The sequence below is a fragment of the Phyllobates terribilis genome, unplaced genomic scaffold, assembly GCF_046119375.1.
Source record: "Phyllobates terribilis strain yellow unplaced genomic scaffold, ASM4611937v1 Scaffold_1__5_contigs__length_1240528914, whole genome shotgun sequence".
Lineage (NCBI taxonomy): Eukaryota > Metazoa > Chordata > Amphibia > Anura > Dendrobatidae > Phyllobates > Phyllobates terribilis.
Genome location: NW_027362761.1, coordinates 894770945 through 894794588, shown reverse-complemented (window position 1 = coordinate 894794588; position 23644 = coordinate 894770945). Strand labels below are relative to the sequence as shown.

Sequence of the window (23644 nt, the reverse complement as noted above, 5' to 3'; positions counted from 1 at the left end):
TAACTATTCTATGTGTGTATAGCTATTATCTCTATTCTAAATTGTTGGGTACTGCTGAGATTTTGCTGTATGCGGCTGATGAATTGTCAGGTTTCAAGGAGATGGGTGCGTGAAAATCAGATGGCACTCGCATGGTCCGAGTGCCGTGCGATTTTTTTCACGCACCCATTGACTTGCATTGGCAAGTCTTGTCCGAGATACGCGGCAATACGCAGCATTTTTTTCTCAGTCCGATATTTCAGCTGAGAAAAAAATCGCAGATGAGATGTGCCTCATAGAATAACATTGGTCCAAGTGCAATCTGATATTTTATCGGATTGCACTCATCCGTTTTCCTTGCATATGAGTATGAGCCCTAAAAGTGGTCATTCTAGAAAGCACTACTCCGGCGGGGAAGGGGGGGTTTCAGCGCTGGAGTGGCACTTTAAATGTAAGCACCCTGCCCCCGGTCACATACTCACCCTCTGGCGTCTTCACCGTTTTTCGGCATCACTCCAGTCCCGCGGCGCCATTAGCTTCTGATTTACCAGAAGTCAGAAGCTACACAGCAAGCTCTCAATACAAGTTTATGAGTGCCAGAATGAGGCTCTCACAGACTTGTATTGAAAAGTGACCTCCACGCAGCTCCGTGAAATACTGGAGCTGCAGGCAGGTCACTTTTTGCCGGAGACTGATGGGAGCAGCGGAGAAAACAGATGAAAATGCCAGAAGGGGAGTATGAGACAGGGGGCATGGGGACTTTACCAGGGGCGTACATAGAAATCATGGGGCCCCATAACAGAAGCTCTACTTGGGCCCCCCCCCCACAAAAAATGAATAAATATTTGTCTGTGTCACAGAAGAGCAGATCTCACAACTTTCCAGCTTTTACTTAGTAATTTTCCTCCTGCTGAAGTCCTAGATTCCTCTTTCATTGACCCCATAAAGTATGATGCCAATAAAAGTACCCCCCAAACACAGTATGATACCCCCATGGTGCATTCCTCCACATTAGCCTCCACATGCACAGTATAATGACCCTATTGTACTCCACTTCAAGTCCCCTGGCAAAGTATGGTGGCCACATCACAGTATGATCCCTCAACTGTGACTCCGACACAGCCCTCCATACAGTATAATAGGCCTACATACAGTATAATGGCCCACACTAGCCCTCCAAACAGTATAATGGCCCCCACACAGCCCTCCAAACCAGGGGCAAACACTGATAGCTTGGGGCCCCTGTGCAAGAAATGTGTCTGGGCCCCCCTCCCTACCCGGCACGCTGCTTATGATCAAGGCAATCTGGCCGTGAGACCCCGGTTGCTTGGGCTATATGCAATAGGCCAGGTTTACCTCATTCTTGCCACCCTGCAAGCAGGGGCGAACATAGAAATCACAGGGCCCCATAGCAAAAGTTCTATTTGGGCCCCATCACACCTCTAAAAAAATATTTATATTTTTTCACTGAGATACATACACACATATAGATAAACATATACCGTACATACATACATACTGCACATATACACACAACACTATATACATACTTTACTTATATATATACCGTACATACACATATACCGTACATACACACACATACATATACTATACACACACATATACCGTACATACACCCATACTGTACATACACACACATACTGTACATACATGCTGTACATACACATATACCGCACATACACACATACTGTACATACACACACATACTGTACATACATATATACCGTACATACACACATACTGTACATAGACACACACATACACATACTGTACATACATACAGACACATATCGTACATACATAGACACACATATACATATACCGTACATACACACATACACAGATACACACACTGTACATATGTGACGCCCTCCCTGAGCGGTGGGGGTACTCGGAGCCGGGCCTCTTGCTGATGTTGAGGGGGATGCAGTCGTGGCCTAGACCCGTTCCGTGCCCAGGGATGTCACATAAAAATAATGGGCTTCTTTTAGGATGAGTGGTATTTCGACTACGTCACCTGTGGTTTCTGGTGAGGGCCACCAGAGCTGCTACAGTCCACTGAGGCTGGTGATATGGGCAGCTAGGGTGGGATGGCTCCCCACAGGCGGAGCAGGCTTCAGGGCAGTGTTTGGTGATGGTGGGTGCATTGCCGCGCGGGAAATAACAGGCTGAAGCGGGGTGTGAAGTCATCCAGGGTTTTTACTCACATTCAGATGAACTTTAGCCGCAAAGCTTCCCTCTGCTCCTCGCGGCGTGCTGCGGCCACCAGGAAGGGGGTTCAGCACTTTCCAGGTAGATCAGGAGCACCTGTCAAGACCCCTCAGGTGTGTGTGCCTCTCCTTGGTGAGTTCTCCCACTGAGTCTTCACTCGACTGTTTGTGTGGTTAGAACTAGGTGTAAGGCCGGGTCCCACTGGGTGAACGCAGTGTGAGAGATTCAGGTGGCGTATGCCGCTCCGTCCGTATCCCCCTGGGATCCACTAAGCCTCCCGGCTTTTCTGACTGAGACTTAAAGTGACAGAGTCAGATATCGGGGCTCGGTACCCCTTTTGCGGAGCTTTTCTCCTCTGCTCCCCGCCTACGGAGCTTCCTCCTCTGCTCCCCGCCTACGGAGCTTTCTCCTCTGCTCCCCACCTACGGAGCTTTCTCCTCTGCTCCGCGCCTTGGCCTTCTTGCTTCTGGGACCCTGGCCGGGGTGGAGGCGCCAATACTCCACCGCCGATCACTCCACCGCGCTCCTCGTCTCGAGGCCCGAGACCGAGGACCGTAAGCCTCCAGCTAGATGAGGCCCTGCGCTGCCTTCCGGCCGAAGACCCACAACCAAAGACCTTGAACTTAAGATGGCCGTTGGTTATATATGAATTAGTAAGTGTACCCTTAAAGTGTGTCCTCAACCCTCACCGACTACATGGTTCCCCCTATCTTTGGTTCCCCTCATCTCCTATATCCCGGGCCGGGGCAGCACCCTGGTGCATTTAGGCCCCCTACAGGACAGGAGTGGTGTAGTGTTGAGTGTGAAGTAGGGTCCTGAGAGATGCTCCATCCTTACCTGGAAGAGGAGATACCACACCTCTATCTGAGGTGCAGTACCCCTGTGGCGACTGAACCCTCAGGAGCGCCACACATACATGCACAGACACACATACTCTTCTATATCAGGTGTTCAGATGAGCTGTGTAGGTCAGAGATCAGCTGGAGATTGTGCAGAAACTACTGTGGTGGATGGGGACACAGCAGACAGGACTGATAGGCCACTGCTGCTGCCGTGCTGTCCCGTGCAGTGAGCCCTCCTCCCCGACCTCTGTGTGAGATGCTGCTGCAAGGAACAGTGGAGAGAGCAGAATACACACAATCACTCCTGTTCTTCCTCTGCTATTGTCCCCTGTGTGCAGTGCAGCCCGGGCCCTTGGCTGCAGGTGAGTACTCACAATAGAGACGCGCAGTGCAGGAGCCAGAGGCTGCAGCCAGTGAGCACTCTCACCAGTCTACTGGAGAAAGCGCTCATTGGCCAGCTCCCTCTCCCTGCACGACACGCCCCCTTTTTGAAGTCCTGCACTCTGCGCGCCCTCTCTCCTCGGCTCTGGGTAATCAGAATGATTACAGGCGGGAGTGAGAGGGACCCCGTGCTGCTTGACACCAGGCTCCTTTCACTCCTGCCTGTAATCTTTACTAAGCGTCTCCATAACAGCTGTGTGGGCTGCTGCGATGGCCAGTACGCACCTGCATGCAAGGGCCCCGCCTCCACCTCTGGGCCCCAATGAAGCGGCACGGCTGCACTGGCGGAATGTCCGCTCCTGCTCCAAACAGTATGATGGACCCCACACAAACCTTCACACCGTATAATTGCTTTCATACAGTATAATGGTCCCCTACATAGCCCTCAAAATATTATAATGGCCCCACATAGCCTTCCATATAGTATAATACGCCACCCATAATCCTCCATATAGTATAATGCGCCCCCCTTAATCCTCCATATAGTATAATTCCCCCCCATACTCCTCCATATAGTATAATGAACTTTATATGGTCCTCTATAGAATATAATGCACTCCTCATAGTCCTCCATACAGTATATTACACACCACATAGGGTAAAATGCAGCCCCCATATAGTATAATGCACCCCACAGTCCTGCAGTATTATGTTCACCACGTACTCACTGATTTTAAAATACCATATATTTTAAATAAGCCGACTCGAGTATAAGCCGAGGCCCCTAATTTTACCACAAAAAACGGATAAAACGTATTGACTCGAATATAAGCCTAGGGTGGGAAATGCAGCAGCTACTGGTAAATTTCCCCATCCTGGTATGTATGGCACCCCTCATCCCCCAATCCTGGTACGTATGGCCCCATTATCCCCCAGTCCTAGTACGTATGGCACCCCTCATCCCTGAAATCCTGGGACGTATGGCACCCCTCATCCCCTAATCCTGGTATGTAAGGCACCCCTCATCCCCCAATCCAGGTACGCATGGCACCCCTCATCCCCCAATCCTGGTAAGCATGGCACCTCTCATCCCCCAATCCTGGTACATATGGCACCTCTCATCCCCCAATCCTGGTATGCATGGCACCCCTCAACCCCCAATCCTGGTTTGCACGGCCACTTCATCCCCAATCCTGGTATGCATGGCTCCATCATTCCCCAATCCTGGTATGCGTGCCCCCTCATCGCCCAATCCTGGTATGCATGGCCCCATCATCCCCCAATCCTGGTATGCATGGCTCCCCTCATCCCTCAATTCTGGTATGCATGGACCCCTCATCCCCCAATCCTGGCATGCATGGCCTCCTCATCCCCCAATCCTGGTATGCATGGCCCCCTCATTCCCCAATCCTGGTATGCATGGCCCCCTTATCGCCCAATCCTAGCATGTATGGCCTCCTCATCCCCCAATCCTAGTATGTGTGGGCCACCTCATCACCCAATCCTGGTATGTGTGGCCCCTCGTCCCCCAATCCTTGAATGTGTGGCCCCCTCACCCCCCAATCCAGGTATGTGTGGCCTCCTCATCCCCCAATCCTGGTATGTGTGGCCTCTTCACCCCCCCAATCCTGATATGCGTGGCCTCCTCATCCCCCAATCCTGGTATGTGTGGCCCCCTCATCCCCCAATCCTGGTATGTGTGGCCTCCTCATCCCCCAATCCTGGTACGCGTGGCCTCCTCATCCCCCAATCCTGGTATGCATGGCTTCCCCACCCCCCCATACTGGTATGCGTGGCCTCCTCACCCCCCAATCCTGGTGTGTGTGGCCTCCTCACCCCCCAATCCTGGTATGCGTGGCCTCCTCATCCCCCAATCCTGGTATGTGTGGCCCCCTCATCCCCCAATCCTGGTATGTGTGGCCTCCTCACCCCCCAATCCTGGCATGTGTGGCCTCCTCATCCCCCAATCCTGGTACGTGTGGCCTCCTCATCCTCCAATCCTGGTATGTGTGGCCCCATCACTGCACACACAAAAAAATAAACACTTTTACTCACCTTCCTTCCTCACCTCTGCTCCAGCGCTGCTGTGTCCTGTCTGCCAGGCAGCTCATGTCGGCATCTGAGCAGCACGCGCTTTCAGATGCTGAGGTGAGCTGCTGCCGGCATATTCACTCCTCCCCACGCTGGGACCATGGGTGCATTCTCTTTAGTAGCGGGCACTGTCAGCAGGAGCCGCGGCTCAGCGCTCCTCCGTGCCCGCTACCAAAGAGAATGAATATTCCTTCTTCTCCACGCCCATTGGAGTGGAGAAGAGGGAATATTCATGTCCCTTTAGCAGCGGGCACACGTGGTAGCTGCAGCAGCGGCTACTGCATGTGCATGCTCTTTTGCCGCCGCAACCTCCCTCCCCTCCAATACTCACCTATCCTCTTCGTTTCCCCACTGCTTCGGGGCCCTCCCGACTCACGGGCCCCATAGCAGTAGCATGGCCTGCCGCCATTGGCGGTACGCCACTGGACTTTACGTTTAAAGCACCACTCCAGCGTTGCAATAAAATAAAACTGGGGAGTGGCGCTCCATGCCTAGAAGATTTGCTGCTGTCCGTAAAAATCCAAGAGGTCATACAAAATATTAGATATAGTAGTTTTTGATGTGGGGTATATTCCTTTTTGCATCAGCTAATTCGAGTAAAACTGAATATTTTGTAATAAAAGTTATATTATAAACTGTACTTTCACGTTATGCTTTAAAAAAAAATATTTCATGAAACTCAGTCTTGTCAAAATTGATTGTGGAAATTGTTTTTGTATTCACTGAGATATTGATTAGAATCTTACTTTTCAAGGGGGGTGTACTCATTTATGCTGACTAGTGTTTGAGCGAATTTGTTCGGCATTTCAAATTATTAATTAAACACTAGTGCTGACCACTGTATAATATACAATATATACATATGTGTGTATATCCATTTAATTAACAGCCTACAGAAGCACGATCACTTTACCTACACCTCATTTACACTGTGGAGGAAAAGCAAGGTCTTTTGCAATCTCGGCTTACTATTGCTGACGAATGCAACTTCCACTTTTTTTTACAGCTCCTTTGATAAAATGTATAAAACTTTACAAACTGCTGTTATTCTAATACAGAAGCAGCTTCCCTAGTTAGGAAGCTTTTGTCTTCGAAGCTATAACAGCAGCATAGTCTGGGTTATAATAATGAATAGTTAAATGTGTGTCTAGGAGCTAATACCATTGTATATGTTTCCGGCAATTTAGAATTCTCTTTTAATTGACATATTACTGTCCCCTGAATGTGCCTGTAATTCACATGCAATAAAAGTAACTCATATTAAAAAGCAATTCATTTGGCTGTAGAACATTTAGATAACAATAAAACCAGCATTTACTGGAAATCTGTAATCTGACTGAGGAATTTATATTTTACTAAAGCATGTTAATAAGCAAAGTACAAAAAGCCATTATAATGCCACTCATAAATGTGTAATATGCAATTCTTTTTATTGCTCGCAGTTACTTTACTGCAGTAAGAATACTGATAATCTAACATAACTGACAGTTTCCTATGAGGCTGCTAATAACATAAAACTATTCCATTAATGACTGCAATAATTGCAGGCTGTAACTATAGCCATGGGAAAAACAGATTCTCACTAATTATAACCTAACTTTATACACTGTGATTTATACAGATCATCTGTTGTCATTGGGGCAATTGTTGGGTTAAAAATGCTAAATAAATTGTAAAATTTACAACTGTACACCCGCTTTTGTGCAAATTGACCCTAAAACATGTTTGTCATTTCCTTATATTTATGTGCAGCCTAATATTTATAGGTTAAAGCTGGGTTGCTTCTTTTAATTTGACTTATTTTTCTTACTGTTGTGTTTTTTCTTTTGTTATTTTTACATCACATATTACTTAATTGCTTTTACAGTTTTTGATCAAAATTATGTTAACTATATTATTTTCATGCACTATTGCTATTTATTTACTGCAGGGTATTTACTCATTTTGTTGTTATTTTAGGTTTTGTCTGTTTAGTGGCCAGTGCGAACATTTACTTACACGCTGCATGCATACCAATTTATATTTCAGTTCATCTCTTTACGATTTTGTTTCAGGTTTTTGCACCCTGTGCAAATAAGGCTGTGGCCTCCCTTTTCTTTCAGCTGGACATTACATTCATACAGCTCCCCATGGCTGGGTGTCCATTAGTCGGGGTCTCGGTCCTGCTCGACCCTTATTCACATTTACGTCATTTGACATATGGTAAGATTTTAATACAAGAGGTTAGGACTGTCCCGAATAGGGTCACCTTGACGTGGTGAGATGGCTTTTACATTTTTATTATCAAAATTATGTTAACTAAGTAACCTATGTTACTATGTACCCCACACACTATTGCTATTTATTTACTTCAGGGTATTTTCTCATTTTGTTTTTATCTTAAGTTTTGTATATTTATGTGCAGCCTAATATTTATAGGTTAAAGCTGGGTCACTTCTTTTAATTTGACTTAGTGTTGTGTTTTTTTTCTTTTGTTATTTTTATATCACATATTAATTAATAGTGGAGTCAATATGTTTTTATAGTAGAAATGATTGGACTTCAGCAAGATAGATAGATAGGTAGATAGATAGATAGATAGATAGATAGATAGATAGATAGATAGATAGATAGATAGATAGATTAGCCGATGTTAGCAACCTGTTCAGATCCTTGGCTAGCCCTGTACAGGGGCTTTTTGGAAGACATTATGGCTTGTACTGTTATGGGGTCATGTCTTGTTGATGGCTAGCATATTCCTTTAATGACATTGGCAGAACCAGAAATTAGTATACAAGTCTTTGGAGTAAGAACCCTACATAAAGGACCACAGATATTGGCTCCAAGAATACAACAAGTATGACTTATATGGAGGACTCGTAGCAGTTTCAGCTTAGACTTTCTGGAAAACCTGTGCATCAAAAATATCCACAGCCAAATTACAATAGATTACTAATATTGTCTAATACATAGATCCAGCAAGCACATATTGATGGTGCAATACTTACCATGGCATGACTTTTTATCTGGGAGGAGGACGTAACCTCTGGGACAGTTACAATAATAGGAGCCTGGGATATTTTCACAGCCAAGAGTGCAGCCATGGCTCCATAAGGAACATTCATTAATATCTAATGACAGAGAAAATTAAACTTGAGCCTCTTTGATTACATACCTGTTCCTCAGTCTACGGCAGATAAAGATAACAATCTGTCTTGTCTGTTTTCATTCCATTTTAAATATGTTTAAGTTCACCTGAATGTGAAAGTCTACGAGACCACCTTTAACCTCCCCCAGTAAACATTTAGAACTGCACATCTGGGACTGTTCCCCTCTGTAGTAATATTACACATAACTCATCCGTTCTCGAAGGCTGGAAGTATAAGAAGTCCTAACATGCAGCAAACTACAGCAACCAATAAAGAGCCCCAGTTCCTAATTTCCATTCACTGAGCAGTTCTGTGTGTTTCCATCCTCATACTTTCCTGCAGACTTCTACCACATTCAGTTTTATTACCAAGCAGTTGTAGCTAAAAATGAAAGAACAAGAATTCTTGCTATTGCTCTCTAGTACTCCTGCTTTACACAACCCCCTTTCATTTGTCTTTAAGGGAACGTGTCATGTCCCCAACCATTATTAACCTGCAGGTATAGGGTTAGTCTGCAGGTTAATAGCAATACAAAACTGTCCGGCCGCCTTACTGCTACCAGGAGAAAGAGAACTTTATGCCTCCAGGGAGCCACCGGCTTTTAGTCACAGAGGCGTGCCAGAGCAGCTACCGAGCAGAGGCTGTAAGCACGCCTTGGCATTTTGACTGACAGCTCGCTCCGCACAGAAGCGCTGCAGAGCAAGTTAAACTTGCCACATCATGATATAGTGGCTGCAGAGCTGAATAAAACTTAGTTTTCATTTTTCAAATTCTCCTCTACATTGCAGAGGAGAAATTTTAGAAATTTTAGCAAATTTTAGCTTGTAAAATTTTAGGTTATAATTGATAAGTCCTAGTGGGTGTTAGCAGAGATTTCACTAGGAGCGTGTACTCATTGCTGTGAGATGAAATCTCACACAGGTCTGTAGTGAGATCAGTGAGGAGAGGAGACTGTCATTACATGTCAATTACCTATTGTGGGGTGTGTTCTTTTAATCCCTGTATGTTACTGCCTGCTTATAATTGGTCAACTTCATGCAGCGGAAAAGATACACACCCCTGGAGAAAAATCTCTGGTAATGCCCCTGTGGACGTATTATATATTATAACTAGTGATGATTGAGTATGTTCTGTTAACCCTTTCGCAGAGTATGCTCGGCCGAGCCCCGATTATTTACAGCTGCTCGGTGTGATGTTTGAATTACTCCTGTGCTCATGATTTGTGACTTTTTGACAGCTTTGATACATGTGAAGAATGTCTATTTCTTACACATTCCTCACATGTAATAAAGTTGTCAAACAGTCGCAAATCATGAGCACAGGAGTAATTCAAACAGAACACCGAGCAGCTGTAACTAATCGGGGCTCGGCTGAGCATACTCGCCGAAAGGGTTAACAGAACATACTCGCTCATCACTAATTATAACCCAAACTTTACAAACTGATATCTGCACAATGGAGAGTAGAAGATAGAAAAAAAATAACATGGTTCTATTTAACTATGCAGCCACTATTCCAGGTGGTCAATTTAACATGCTCAAACTGGTGAAAGATCCTCCTCATTAGCTCATTCTGCAACCAGAAATAGACAGTGTCACACGGTAGCTATCTAAGGATAGCATGAAACCCAATTGCAAAAATGATTTTTTTTGCCCCAATTACATGCATTTAAGAAAAAAAGTACAGTGCATTATCTAACCTGTCAGTGTTTGGCTGACAACATATCAGACCCTGCCTCTCGGGTAAAAAAAAACCAACAACCTATTAACAGGACTAGAGATTCATGTACTGGCGCTTACAATATTTGGTTCTCATTTATGGCGCAGGCTCAGGAGTCGAACCTGCACCATACCCTGCAAATATTGCCTATGTTAACAGCCAATATCTGTCTCTAAGAGCAGCGACTGGAGCTGAGCTTTGACCGCTGCTGTCAAACCATTATACAGTGGTGTGAAAACGTTTTTGCCCCCTTCCTGATTTTCTTTTGCATGTTTGTCACACTTTAATGTTTCAGATCACAAAACAAATTTAAATATAAGACAAAGATAACACAAGTAAGCAAAAAATGCAGTTTTTAAATGAAGGTCTTTATTAATATGGGAAAAAGAAATCCAAACCTACAGGGCCCTGTGTGAAAAAGTGATTGCCCCCTAAACCTAATAAATGGTTGGGCCATCCCTAGCAGCAACAACTGCAATCAAGCATTTGTGATAGCTGGCAATGAGTCTTTTACAATGCTCTGGAGAAATTTTGGCCCAGTCATCTTTGCAAAATAGTTGTAATTCAGCCACATTGGATGGTTTCCAAGCATGAACCACCTTTTTAAGGTTATGCCACAGATCTCAATCAGATTCAGGTCAGGACTTTGACTAGGCCACTCCAAATTCTTAATTTTGTTTTTCTTAAGCCATTCAGAGGTGGACTTGTGGGTGTGTGTTGGATCACTGTCCTGCTGTATAACTCAAGTGCGTTTCAGCTTGAGGTCACGAACAGATGATGAGACATTCTCCTTCAGGATTTGTTGGTAGAAAGCAGAATTCATGGTTCCATTTACCAAGGCAAGTCTTCCAGGTCCTGAAGCCGCAAAACAGCCCCACACTATTACAGTACCACCATATTTTATTGTTGGTATGATGTTCCTTTTCTGAAATGCTGTGCTACTTCTACGCCAGATGTAATGGGACATACACCTTCCAAAACGTTCAACTTTTGTCTTGTCAGTCCACAGAATATTCTCCCAAAAGTCTTGGTGATCATCAAAATGTTTTCTAGCAAAACTGAGATGAGCCTTTATGGGTTTTTTTGCTCAGCAGTGGTTTTCATCTTGGAACTCTGCCATGCATGCCATTTTTGCCCAGTCTCTCTCTTATGGTGGAGTCATGAACACTGAGGTAAGTGAGACTTGAAGTTCTTTGGATGTTGTTGTGGGGTCTTTTGTGACCTCTTGCATGAGTTGTTGCTGCGCTCTTGGGGCAATTTTGGTCAGCTGGCCACTCCTGGGAAGGTTCACCTCTGTTCCATGTCTTTGACATTTGTGAATAATGGCTCTCACTGTGGTTCGTTGGAGTCCCAAATCTTTAGAAATGGCTTTACAACCTTTTCTAGACTGATAGATCTCAATTACTTTGTTTCTCATTTGTTCCTAAATTTCTTTGGATTGTAGCATGATGTTTAGCTTTTGAGGATCTTTTGGTCTACTTCAGTTTGTCAGGCAGCTCCTATTTAAGTGATTTCTTGATTGAGAACAGGTGTGGCAGTAAGAATGCCTGTGTGTGGCTAGGGAAATTGAACTCAGTTTCCCAAAGATGTGATAAACCACAGTTAATTTATGGCTTAAGGATGGGGGGGGGGGGCAATCACTTTTTCACACAGGGCCCTGTAGGTTTGGATTTCTTTTTGCCTTAACAACAAAGACCTTCATTTAAAAACTGCATTTTGTGTTTACTTGTGTTATTTTTGTCTAATATTTAAATTTGTTTTGTTATCTGAAACATTTAAGTGTGACAAACATGCAAAAGAATAAGAAATCAGGAAGGGGCAAACACTTTTACCCACCACTGTATACTGATGTAAATCTATGACAGTGGCATTTAAAGCTTGATCCAGGGAAAGGCGGAATTTCTTGCTTTCATCTCTCCATCCCACACCACCTCCTAAGTGACGGGATCACGGAGTGCCTATGAGTTGCCTTCAGGAGGCCCCCATACCCTCAGTGACGGAGCTCCTGCCTGTGGCTGCTCTTCATAGGGGACCATAGTTTTCTTTATTTACTGCAATACTGTGGAAGTAATGGACAGTGAAAAAACGCTAAAAAAACATGATGTGTGAACATAGCTATCAGGTTTTGCCGTGTTTTTAGTGAAAATAAGCAAGTACAGCAGTATGTGAAACTCATTTATTTTTGTGATTTTACCATCTTGTCTTCACATGGTTGTTTGTATTAGGATAGTTTAATTAAATTAAATTAGTGAAGTGTACATTATAAACATTGTCTGAGCTATGTGTGAGATTGAACAATACCTGTGGCCCAGTGAGGCACGAAATTGAACAATGAAACTGAATGGCAGACCCCATAGTGTGAAAGTAAATAGTGTCATACAAACTCAATGCATTGCCAGTGTCTAAACTATTCCTGACCAATTCACCTCCCCCACTATGCCAAAACCAGAATGAGATTTTTTTTTCACAGAACTTTATGTACATGCATAAATAGAGACAGAAGGACAGTGAAAAAAAACACTGGAAAAACACACAAAAACGCATAAAAAACGCAGCAAAACCTGCGTTTTTGACACAGCTGATTTCCTGCCAGAATTGGGTTTTGCTGCAGATTTGTGATGCTGAAAAAAAACAACATGTGTGAACATAGCCTAAAAGTCTATCGGTGCGTGTAAAGCATCAGACTGCGCTCAGATGTCATTCAAGTTCAGTTTGATTTACGCGGACACAGACAATGGAGATATGATTCTCTCATGCAAGACAATGGGATCACAGTAAACTGACACTCTGAGCAAGCAAACTCTGATCAGAGTTTGAGCAGAGTGTCATTACCAAAAATAAATCCGATTCTCGAAAGAGAGAATCATCGCTTATGTGACCCTCGAGTTATAGGAATATAAATATGTAGTCCTCAAAGTAATGACATGGCCCAAGAGAGCCAAGATCACAACATCACTGAATCTGTTGTTAATTATATGAAGAGACAGTAGGAATTGCACAAGCCTATATTCACAGAAGATCTGTGGTTATTTGTACAGGATGTTTGGAACCAACCTCCCTATCTGAGTTCCTTCAAAAACTGTGAACAACAATTGATTTTAAGGCAAAGGGTGGTCATACCAAAAATTGATTTGACAAGCAATAGTTAATAATATACCGTAATTAATTAATAATTATTCATATATTTATACAACTCACATACAATGTCTGAGTAATATGTGTATCTTTTTTCACTAATTGATCATCTGTTAGTCCTATTTTCTAGCCTTCTAATGTGATTATTTTTTATTTCAGTATTTTGATATAAAGTTAGGTACATCTCACCTTCACATTGTTTGCCATCATAAGAAAGTTGAAAACCCTCCTTACATCTGCACTGCTGGCTTAATCCGCTGATTTGGCATATTCCTAAGCAGCTGTCATTCACTAATGTGCACACCTCTGGTCCTGCAACCAAAGAAAGAATAGTTCAGTGTGAAACGCTTCTGCCACTTTAGAAATGTAATGGTTATGAGTCCTTCAATATGCTTGCCCTGGATCCCTAAAGTTAATCTCTGTCTTTTATCACTATGTGGTTTTCAGCTTATTCATTCTGTGCCCATTAGTTTCTTAAAATAACTGTACATTTCATTAATGTAGCTATGTTTAAAACAGAGCTCCAAATTCCCTAGAGAGATGTACACCCCACTGCCACTAGGGGGAGCTTAGGTTCTAACTGCAATTATTTAGCTCAATGTACAATATTATCTAATAATTCAAATGACCAAGAAAGAAAGATTTTAGTTAAAGTGAACATCACCACTCCTGAAAGGTCTCCTTTAGGCAATACTTGACTTCATCATAAAAATAATAATTCTGCAGCATCTTTTCTTAGATCGTTGTGTTGTGCTTTTCTGTTATTTCTTTTAAAAATGCACAAATCAATTGACATCTGGGAGTTACCATTTCCCTTGTCAGAGTGGAGTGTCGCTACCTGTCAGCACTGATTGGATTGTATGAGGACACACCTAACTGGTAACACCCAATTTCTAATTTATTCATAAAAAAAAATCCAAGAGGAATAACAGGAATAGAACAGTGAAGATTGTTTAGAAAATATGCTTCAAAATTGTTATTTTATCAAGACTATAAATTTGACCAAACTGAAAAAACATCTTATCCAGAATTCACAAATATGTATATTTTGTGTACCTGATGCCTCCTTGATTTCCATTTTATACCCAATAGACACTAAGAGAAGAATTAACACCTATATTTTCCACCTACTAATTCAGTTATTATCGTATATTTTGATTTTAGTTTCATTATACCTGTGATGAATGGCAGCAGAGAGATCCCGCAGAATCCCACCGCTGCCATCACTTGTGAAGAATGGCAGCTGAGAGACCCCGCAGAATCCCACCACTGCCACCACTTGTGATGAATGACACCGGAGAGACCCCGCAGAATCCCCACCGCTGCCACCACTTGTGAAGGATCCACACCTCGCCACCCGCCTGACGTCACAGTTACGTGAGACGGAACACGTGATGCGGATATGCCCTTTGCACCAAGGTAACATTCTGCACCCCCTCGGGGATGTGTAAGGTCAGAGTGGTACAGTTCTACACAGACGCCCCCTGTCCACAAGGGTACAGAAAGGCACCGGGAGTGAGAAGAGGTGCCCCACTCAGTCACTGATGTGGCCCCACACTCGCTCACACCCCTGACAGGCTCCTTCACTAGTCCCAGTGAAGCAGAATCTTGTCAGCCTGGTAGAGCTGCCACCAGTTTCTATTAGATATAATTCCCACTAGGACCAGAGGATTATATCGGGCCAAAAACCAGCCCGGTAGCATGTTTGTTGGACTGAAAAATGGACATGAGAGTTCGTGGATCGAGATAAAAGAGCAGCCCAAGGTTAAATTATATATTTAATCACCTTAAGGGCACACTAGACAATACGCCATATACATAAGGATTATACATACACAATGGTCAGAGATGCAAACAAAACAGTAGTGGTACAAAAGGTATAAGCAGTTATTAAGAGTCAGTTACCAATCAGATGGAAGGCCTGGCTTGCGGGGGAGGGGCTGCCACATGGGAGGCTGGTGGTCCCCTTTGTTGCAGGACTTCTTCCACACGATGTGTCGCGACCTCCCAGGGAAAAAGACACTGGGCTATGGCTGCTGGAGCTCTTAACCCCTATGGGTCACTCCCCCTCCTGCCCCATGGCTGAACCTAAATCTCCACCCCTGGCCTCTCTCACCTAAAAATTCCAAAAACTAAAATGGGCTATACTTCCTTAATGGACGGTCCTAGTGAGTAAATTCTGGTGTCATCGGATCCAGCCGGGCCCCTGCTACGCGGGGAGACTAAACACAGTGGCCCTAGGGGTTTCCGAAAGGCTGTGCCATGTATCTCCTCATCTCTACGCGCTAGACTGTGCTGGAAGCTAGGGTGAACTTCCTCCTGTTCGTGTGATTCCAAAAATCTATTTGGTGTATCGCTGGGATGTATCATATTCCCATAATTCGGTATTGAATTATACTTGTCTGACACAAAGGACATGCCGCATGGCTGGGGTCCACTGGGGGTCTTCCTGTGGCAGCTCCACAGCAGAAGGTGGGGGTTTTGTCACTCACTGTCCCTCAGCCCCCTCTCTTCTCCTTTAGCTGCAGAAGTGTCCGATTACAGCTGTACATAGTAGACCTCTATAATCCCCCACCAAACAGAGCATAATGATCAACATGGGATTATATCTTCAATATTCTTCACACCTCCTCTCTTTAGAGGGCGCTAGGGGCAGCACTACCCGGTATTCCCTCGCGCACCCGTCCGCAACTTCCTGACAAGCCATTGGCATTGCCATGGTCGCGGCCCTTTTTGTGGCGAATGGCGAAGTGGTACTGCTGGAGAGCGAGGCTCCAGCGTAGCAACCTCCCTTTCGTTCCGGATACGGTGTGTAACCAGCTGAGGGGATTGTGGTCTGTTTCCACGGTGAATTGGCATCTGTACAAGTATCACTGCAGATGCTGCAGGGCCCACACAATTGCCAGATATTCCTTCTCCATCGTGCAATAGGCCACCTCCCTCGGCAGCAGCTTCCGGCTCAGGTACAAAACAGGGTGTTCATGGCCCGTAGTGTTGACCTGGCTGAGCACAGCACCGAGGCCAAAGTCACTGGCATCAGTCTGCACTACAAACGGCTGCGTAAAGTCAGCTGCCTGTAGTACCGGGGAGCTAGAAAGTGCGGTCTTCAGCGCCCGGAAGGCCATCTCACAGTCATTTGTCCAATCGACTGCGGAGGGCAGCTTCTTCTCGATGAGGTCCATCAGGGGCTTCGCCAGGCTACTATAATGAGGGATGAACCTCCTATAGTACCCGGCAGTGCCCAGGAAGGACATCACCTGTTTCTTGGTCCTGGGGGTAGGCCAAGATGCGATGGCATCCACCTTCCCGGGCTCTGGCTTTAGATCTCCTCCACCAACCCGGTGTCCCAGGTAGTGGACCTCACTCATACCCAGCTGGCACTTTTCCAGCTTAATGGTTAAGCCTGTCCGTTGGATCCACCTCTGACATCCCGGTTGTGCAGGAACCCTGCCATTCGGCCTTACCTGGGAACCCTACCTCTCCTGGGACTGCCCCGCCCTCCATGACATGTTTCCCCTCCGCAGCTGTCTGCCCCCTGTCTGTCCCCTCTGTGAAAACCTCACAGGACAAACTGCTCCAGCCTGCCGGCAGGCCACATTCTCAGACCTTATCACAGCTGACTTGATTGATCTCCCCTCCCCCCCGAGGGGAGAGGGACACAGTACATTACCCACCCCCACATGCCTATGAGTAGGCATGTCAATAACATTGGCATCAACAGGGGTGGACATGACGTTGTCTGGAGGGTCAGATCTTAGGGGTTCAGTGGCCACATAGTGGGACACTAGCCACCCCAAGTCTCTCCCAAGCAAAACATTTGCAGGAATGTTCAGAGTTACCCCCACCCCTCACACTCCCCTCCCAGCGCCCCAGTACAAATACACCTTGTCGACGGGCAGCACCGGCTCGACGCTTCCCATCCCGGAGACGGCGAGAGTTTTCCCAGGTATCAAATCCTGGGGTGACATAAGTTCAGGCCGCACAAGAGACATCTCAGCGCCGGTGTCTCGCAGTCCCATGGCCCTGGCGTGGTCTATGGTGACGGTTTGAAGAGTGTCAAGGGACCTCCCACCACCCCCACTCACACACAAAACAGTGGACGGTTTCTGGGATGGAGACAGGCCCTTCTGGCTCTGTGGGCACATGGCTTTGAAGTGGCTTGGCTGTCTGCAAAGGTGACACAGTCGGGGATCCCCTACCGGCGTGTAGAGGAAATCATCGGTAGGTACCCCCTTGGGCTGGGGGCAGGGACAGCAGGCACCATGTTCGTCTTACTCCCTCTCCAGCCGACAAGTTTCTTGGCCTCTGGAGTCCTGTTGTTGGAGTACTCGTCAGCAAGCGTCGCTGTTGCAGAGGCCCCCTTTGGCTTCCGGTCATGGAGGTACTGTTGGAGGTTCACCAGGCAGTTCCACAGAAACTGCTCAGTCGCAATGAGCTCCTTCAGCTGCTGGACAGTGGTGAGCTCCAGTCCCGTGGTCCATCGATCAACGACTTTCAGTAGGGCCCGCATGTGATCGACCCAGCTGTCTGCAGGACCCTGCTGTATACTCCGGAGCTTCTTCCGGTACGTCTCAGGGGTCAAGTTGTACTGCCGGACCAGAGCCTGCTTGATGTCCTCATAGCTCAGGGTGGTCTCACTGGGCAGGTATCCAAAGATTTCTGGTTCCTTACCCCTAAGGCGAGGGGTTAAGAACCGGACCCACTGGTCCTTAGGCAGATGATACTGATGGCAGTCCCCTCCTTTGTCCAGCAGAGGGAAGTCCTCTGTCCGTAGCTTCGGGACTCGGATCTCAGGGGACTCATGACTGGCTGGGGCCTGCAGCCGGAGATGGAGCTGAAGCATATTTTCCTGGTGCTCATGCTCCCGTTGACGTTCTGCCATGAGGGTCTCGAAGGTGGCCTTGTCCCCAGCATGGAGACTCGCCAGGGCAATTTGCATGAGGGCATCCGAGCCTGCCCGGCTGGGGGTTGGGCAGGTGGTGGGCGGCCCACTGCGGGACTGACTGCCGGTGACTCTCTCTCTGGGGAGCCTGGGAGGGACTCTCCTTCTTCTGGAGCGACATCGTCTTCCACCTCCGCACCACCATCCGGTGCATTGGCCATCTCCTTGGATCTGCCCCTGGTGCCACTGGACATCCTTGCACTCTATGGTCACTGACACATAACTGCAACCTGATGCACCCACACACCTTACAGTATTTGCACTCGGACTGTCTAGTGCTCAGCTGATCTTAAGACCCCAGCAGCAAAAGCTACTACTGGCAGTCCTTAGTGTCTGTGAGTATGCGTTCCACACTCATACACTATTACCTCGATCCCACCGCTGCCATCATATGTAAAGAATAGCACCAGGGAGATCCCGCAGAATCCCACTGCTGCCACCACTTGTGATGATTGGCAGCAGAGAGACCCCGCAGAATCCCACCACTGCCACCACTTGTGATGAATGACACCGGAGAGATCCCGCAGAATCCCCACCGCTGCCACCACTTGTGAAGGATCCACACCTCGCCACCCGCCTGACGTCACAGTTACATCAGACAGAACACATGATACGGATCTGCCCTTTGCACCAAGGTGACGTTCCGAACCCCCTCGGGGAGCGGTAAGGTCAGATTGGTACAGTTCTACACAGACGCCCCCTGTCCACAAGGGTACAGGAAGGCACCGGGAGTGAGAAGAGATGGCCCACTCAGTCACTGACGTGGAACCACACTCGCTCACAACCCTGACAGACTGAGAGGCCCCTTCACTAGCCCTAGTGAAGTGGAACCTTGTCGGCCTGGTAGAGCAGCCACCAGTTTCTATTACATATAATTCCCGCTAGGACCGGGGGATTATATCGGCCTACAAACCAGCCCGGTAGCGTGTTCATTGGACCGAACAACGGACATTAGAGTTCATGGATCAACATAAAAGAGCAGGTTAAATTATATATTTAATCGCCTTAAAGGCACACTAGACAATACACTATATACATAAGGATTATACATACACAATGGTCAGAGATGCAAACATAATAGTAGTGGTACAAAAGGTATCAGCAGTCATTAAGAGTCAGGTACCAATCAGATGGAAAGCCTGGCTTGCGGGGGAGGGGCTGCCACATGGGAGGCTGGTGGTCCCCTTTGTTGCAGGACTTCTCCCACACGATGTGTCGTTGCGACTTCCCAGGGAAAAAGACACTGGGCTATGGCTGCTGGAGCTCTTAACCCCTCTGGGTCACTCCCCCTCTTGCCCCCTGGCTGGACCTAAATCTCCACCCCTGGACTCTCAGCTAAAAACTCCAAAAACTAAAATGGGCTATACTTCCTTAATGACCAGTCCTAGGGAGCCTATTCTGGTGTCATCAGATCCCAGCTGGCCCCTGCTACGCGGGGAGACCAAGCACAGTGGTTCTTGGGGTTTCCGAAAGGCTGTGCCATGTATCTCCTCATCCCTACGCACTAGACTGTGCTGGAAGCTAGGGTGACATTCCTCCCGTTCGTGTGATTCCAAAAATCTCTTTGGTGTATCGCTGGGATGTATCATATTCCCATATCTCGGTATTGAATTATTCTTTGTCTGACACAAAAAACATGCCACATGGCTGGGGTCCACAGGGGATCTTCCTGTGGCAGCACCACAGAAGAAGGTGGGGGTTTTGTCACTCACTGTCTCTCAGCCCCCTCCCTTCTCCTTTAGCTGCAGAAGTTTCCGATTACAGCTGTACATTGTAGACCTCTATAATACCCCGCCAAACAGGGCACAATGATCGACATGGGATTATATCTTCAATATTCTTCACAATACCTACAACCATGACATTAGTTAAAAACATAATTAAGCACACATATATTTATTCATGATTTCACAATTCACTGGCTAGTGCCTTGTTATCCCTGAGGACACAAGATCTCTGCTGAAAAATGTAGTTGTAGAGCCTGATGTGGGTTGTAAATCATATTAAGACTTGAGGTGGACTTTTTGACAGAACTTAGGTGACAAGAACTAGAAGGAAACTCTGGCTGTAGATACTTAAAGGGGTTGCCGGGCTTTAAGCTACAAGTCTGCAGTCATTATATTTGACTGCAGACTTGTGAATCCTCACATCATGTGCACTGTGCACTGTGAAGATTTGCTGGTGCCGGGAGCAGCGGGCATGTGAACGCAAATATGTGATTTGCATACATGCGGTCCCGTGCCTACTAGGTGGGTGCGGCCTCTCTAACTGCAAGTGTATTGAAGGAGGCCGGACACAGTCTATTCGAAATCTGGTTGGAACTATGAAAATCGCATACTTGTGGTCACATGACTGCTTGCTCCTGGCGCCGTCACCAGAGAATTCTCACTGCGCACAGTGCACGCGATATGAGGATTCACAAGTCTACAGTCACATATAATGACTGCAGGCTTGTAGCTTAAGACCCAACAACCCCTTTAAGATAGTAGAGGGGGGAGCCAATAAAATAGTAGTGGGGGAGCCAAAAAGACTCTCATCCAATTGTTTGTGAGGCAAGTCCCCCACCTGCCTCCTCAATACACCCCTAAACAAAAGCATACATTTTAAACAGTAGTTAAATAATTGGCCAACTTTTGTCAACATGCTTAAAGGGAATCTATTACAGGTGACAGTAGGTGGTCATTGCCTCACTTGTCTCTGGTGGTTGTCACCTCACTTGCCTCTTGTGAGGTGACAACCGCCTGCGACAAGTGAGGCAACAACCACCGGAGACAAGGGAGGCAACAACCACCGGAGACAAGTGAGGCAACAACCACCGGAGACAAGTAAGGCAACAACCACTGGAGACAAGTGAGGCAATGACCACCGGCTGTCAGCTGTAACATGCACGTACTACTACTATTACATGGGCCACCTGCCAATCACACTGCTCAGCCAATCAGGAGCGTCAAGCTCTCAGTCTGTGTCACTGGATCAGAAGATCCATAGCTTTGATTCAGAGTCAGAAGCTGCAGGAGTCTATATGGCTGCAGGTACCACACAGTGTATGGGAGAGACACATGGACAGTACCATTGTGTATACGCAGGGGATTGCTTGTGTTCAGTAGGTGCTGGGTCAGTGCAGTTGTATCTGCAGGTCTATAGCAGAGTAGCAGATAGCTGTGAAAAAATCCTCTGACCTCTATAAAGACAGAACATTATTCAGAATTTAAAAATTTCAGAATTAGCATATATAAATGGAAGTCAGAAAGTAAATGCAAATGTTTCACTACTTGGTAACTATGCACCAACCAATTAATTATAGGTTCTGTCCCACTGAGATAATTCCCTGCCTATATGCCCTGTTAGGGCATGAAGAAGTTAAAAAGCTAAGACTTATTTTATAGTCTATGGTCAGATGTCCCTAAAAAGCTGCACACTGTTGTATACATCTCCTAGACAGAATTGGCAGACTTAGAGCCAAATTAATCATTTGTGGGGTTTTTTAGTCACTTTTCTATTTTTGTCTTGTAGTATTTGTTGAGGTTTTTTGCTCCAAATTCTTTAAAATGGCACACGTGGTTTCTGAATTTTGAACAAAATTAAAAATGCTCTTTATTTTTGCCTTTAACCCTTTTTTGGCAAAAGTTGCATGTTCTGCTAAATTTCACGAAATTTGAGTAAAGATTCAGGCATATATAAAATCATTCCAGAGGACTTTTTAACACTTTCATGACATATGATGTATAGTTACATCATATGTCGTGTTCCTAACTTTGAAAGCCTGTATCTTTCCTTACAGATAAGTATTTGATACACGGCCAATTTTGCAAGTTTTCCAACCTACAAAGAATGGAGAGGTCAGTAATTTTTTTCATAGGTACAGTTTAACTGTGAGAGACAGAATCTAAAAATAAAAACCAGAAAATCACATTGTATGATTTTTAAATAATTAAATTGCATATTATTGCATGAAATAAGTATTTGATCACCTACAAACCAGCAAGAATTCTAGATCTCACAGACCTGTTAGTTTTTCTTTAAGAATTTCTCCTACTCTGCACTCATTACCTGTATTAATTGCACCTCTTTGAACTCATTCCCTGTATAAAAGACACCTGTCTACACACTCAATAATTCACCTTCCAACCTCTCCACCATGGCCAAGACCAAAGAACTGTCTAAGAACACCAGGACAAAATTTTAGACCTGCACAAGGATTGGGATGGGCTACAGGTCAAATGGCAAGCAGCTTGGTGAGAAGGCAACAAGTGTTGGCACAATTATTAGAAAATGGAAGAAATACAAGATGACTGTCAATCTTCCTCGGTCTAGGGCTAGATGCAAGATCTTACCTAATAGGGCATGGGATGATTCTGAGAAAGGTCAGGAATCAGCCCAGAACTACACGGGAGGACCTGGTCAATGACCTGAAGAGAGCTGGGACAACAGTTTCAAACATTACCGCTAGTAACTAGTGTTGAGCCACCCCCGTAGTGTTCGGGTTCGGTTCGGTTCGTCGAACACCGGGATGTTCGAGGAACTGTTCGTCGAACTGTTCGTCGAACACCTTAGAACACCGTCGAACACCGTTAAAACCAATGGCAGGCAAACAAAAACACATAGAAACACATAGAAAACACCTGCAAAGGTGTCCAAAAGCTGACAAACTGCTCAGAAGACACTCTCTTTAAAAAAGCCGGCCGGCAAATTCAGCAGCGGCATACACCGGTACCTGACAATTTAGACAAGAAGGAATAGAGCATCACACATAGATTAGATAGATAGAAACATGTCAGTCACACATATAAGAAGCACAGTGACAGTGTTGGTTACTGCACTTGTCATTTAGTGTAAAGGATTTATTAAAAAAAATATTAGTGTTTTCATGCACCGTCTCTTTAAAAAAGCCGGCCGGCAATTCAGCATCTGTACCCGACAATTTAGAACAGAAAGAATAGAGCTTCACACATAGATTAGATAGATAGAAACATGTCAGTCACATATATAATAAGTACAGTGATAGTGTTGCTTACTGTACTTGTCATTTAGTGTAAAGGATTTATTTAAAAAAATAATAGTGTTTTCATGCACTGTCTCTTTAAAAAAGCCGGCCGGCAATTCAGCAGCGGTACCCGACAATTTAGAACAGAAAGATAGAGCATCACACATAGATTAGATAGATAGAAACATGTCAGTCACATATATATGAAGTA

The 23644-nt window shown here is 45.6% G+C and overlaps 1 protein-coding gene across 5 annotated transcripts in view; it reads right to left on the bottom strand.

Annotated features, from left to right (window-relative positions):
- EGF (epidermal growth factor) overlaps positions 1 to 23644 on the bottom strand; it is a 269170-nt gene that overhangs the window by 122428 nt on the left and 123098 nt on the right. For all 5 annotated transcript variants that reach the window (XM_073640773.1, XM_073640784.1, XM_073640793.1 and 2 more), the window contains 2 exons: positions 13697 to 13819; positions 8513 to 8635 (listed from right to left, as the gene is read on the bottom strand). In XM_073640773.1, coding sequence (XP_073496874.1) covers positions 8513 to 8635; positions 13697 to 13819 — 246 coding nt within the window. The remainder of the gene's footprint in view (positions 1 to 8512; positions 8636 to 13696; positions 13820 to 23644) is intronic.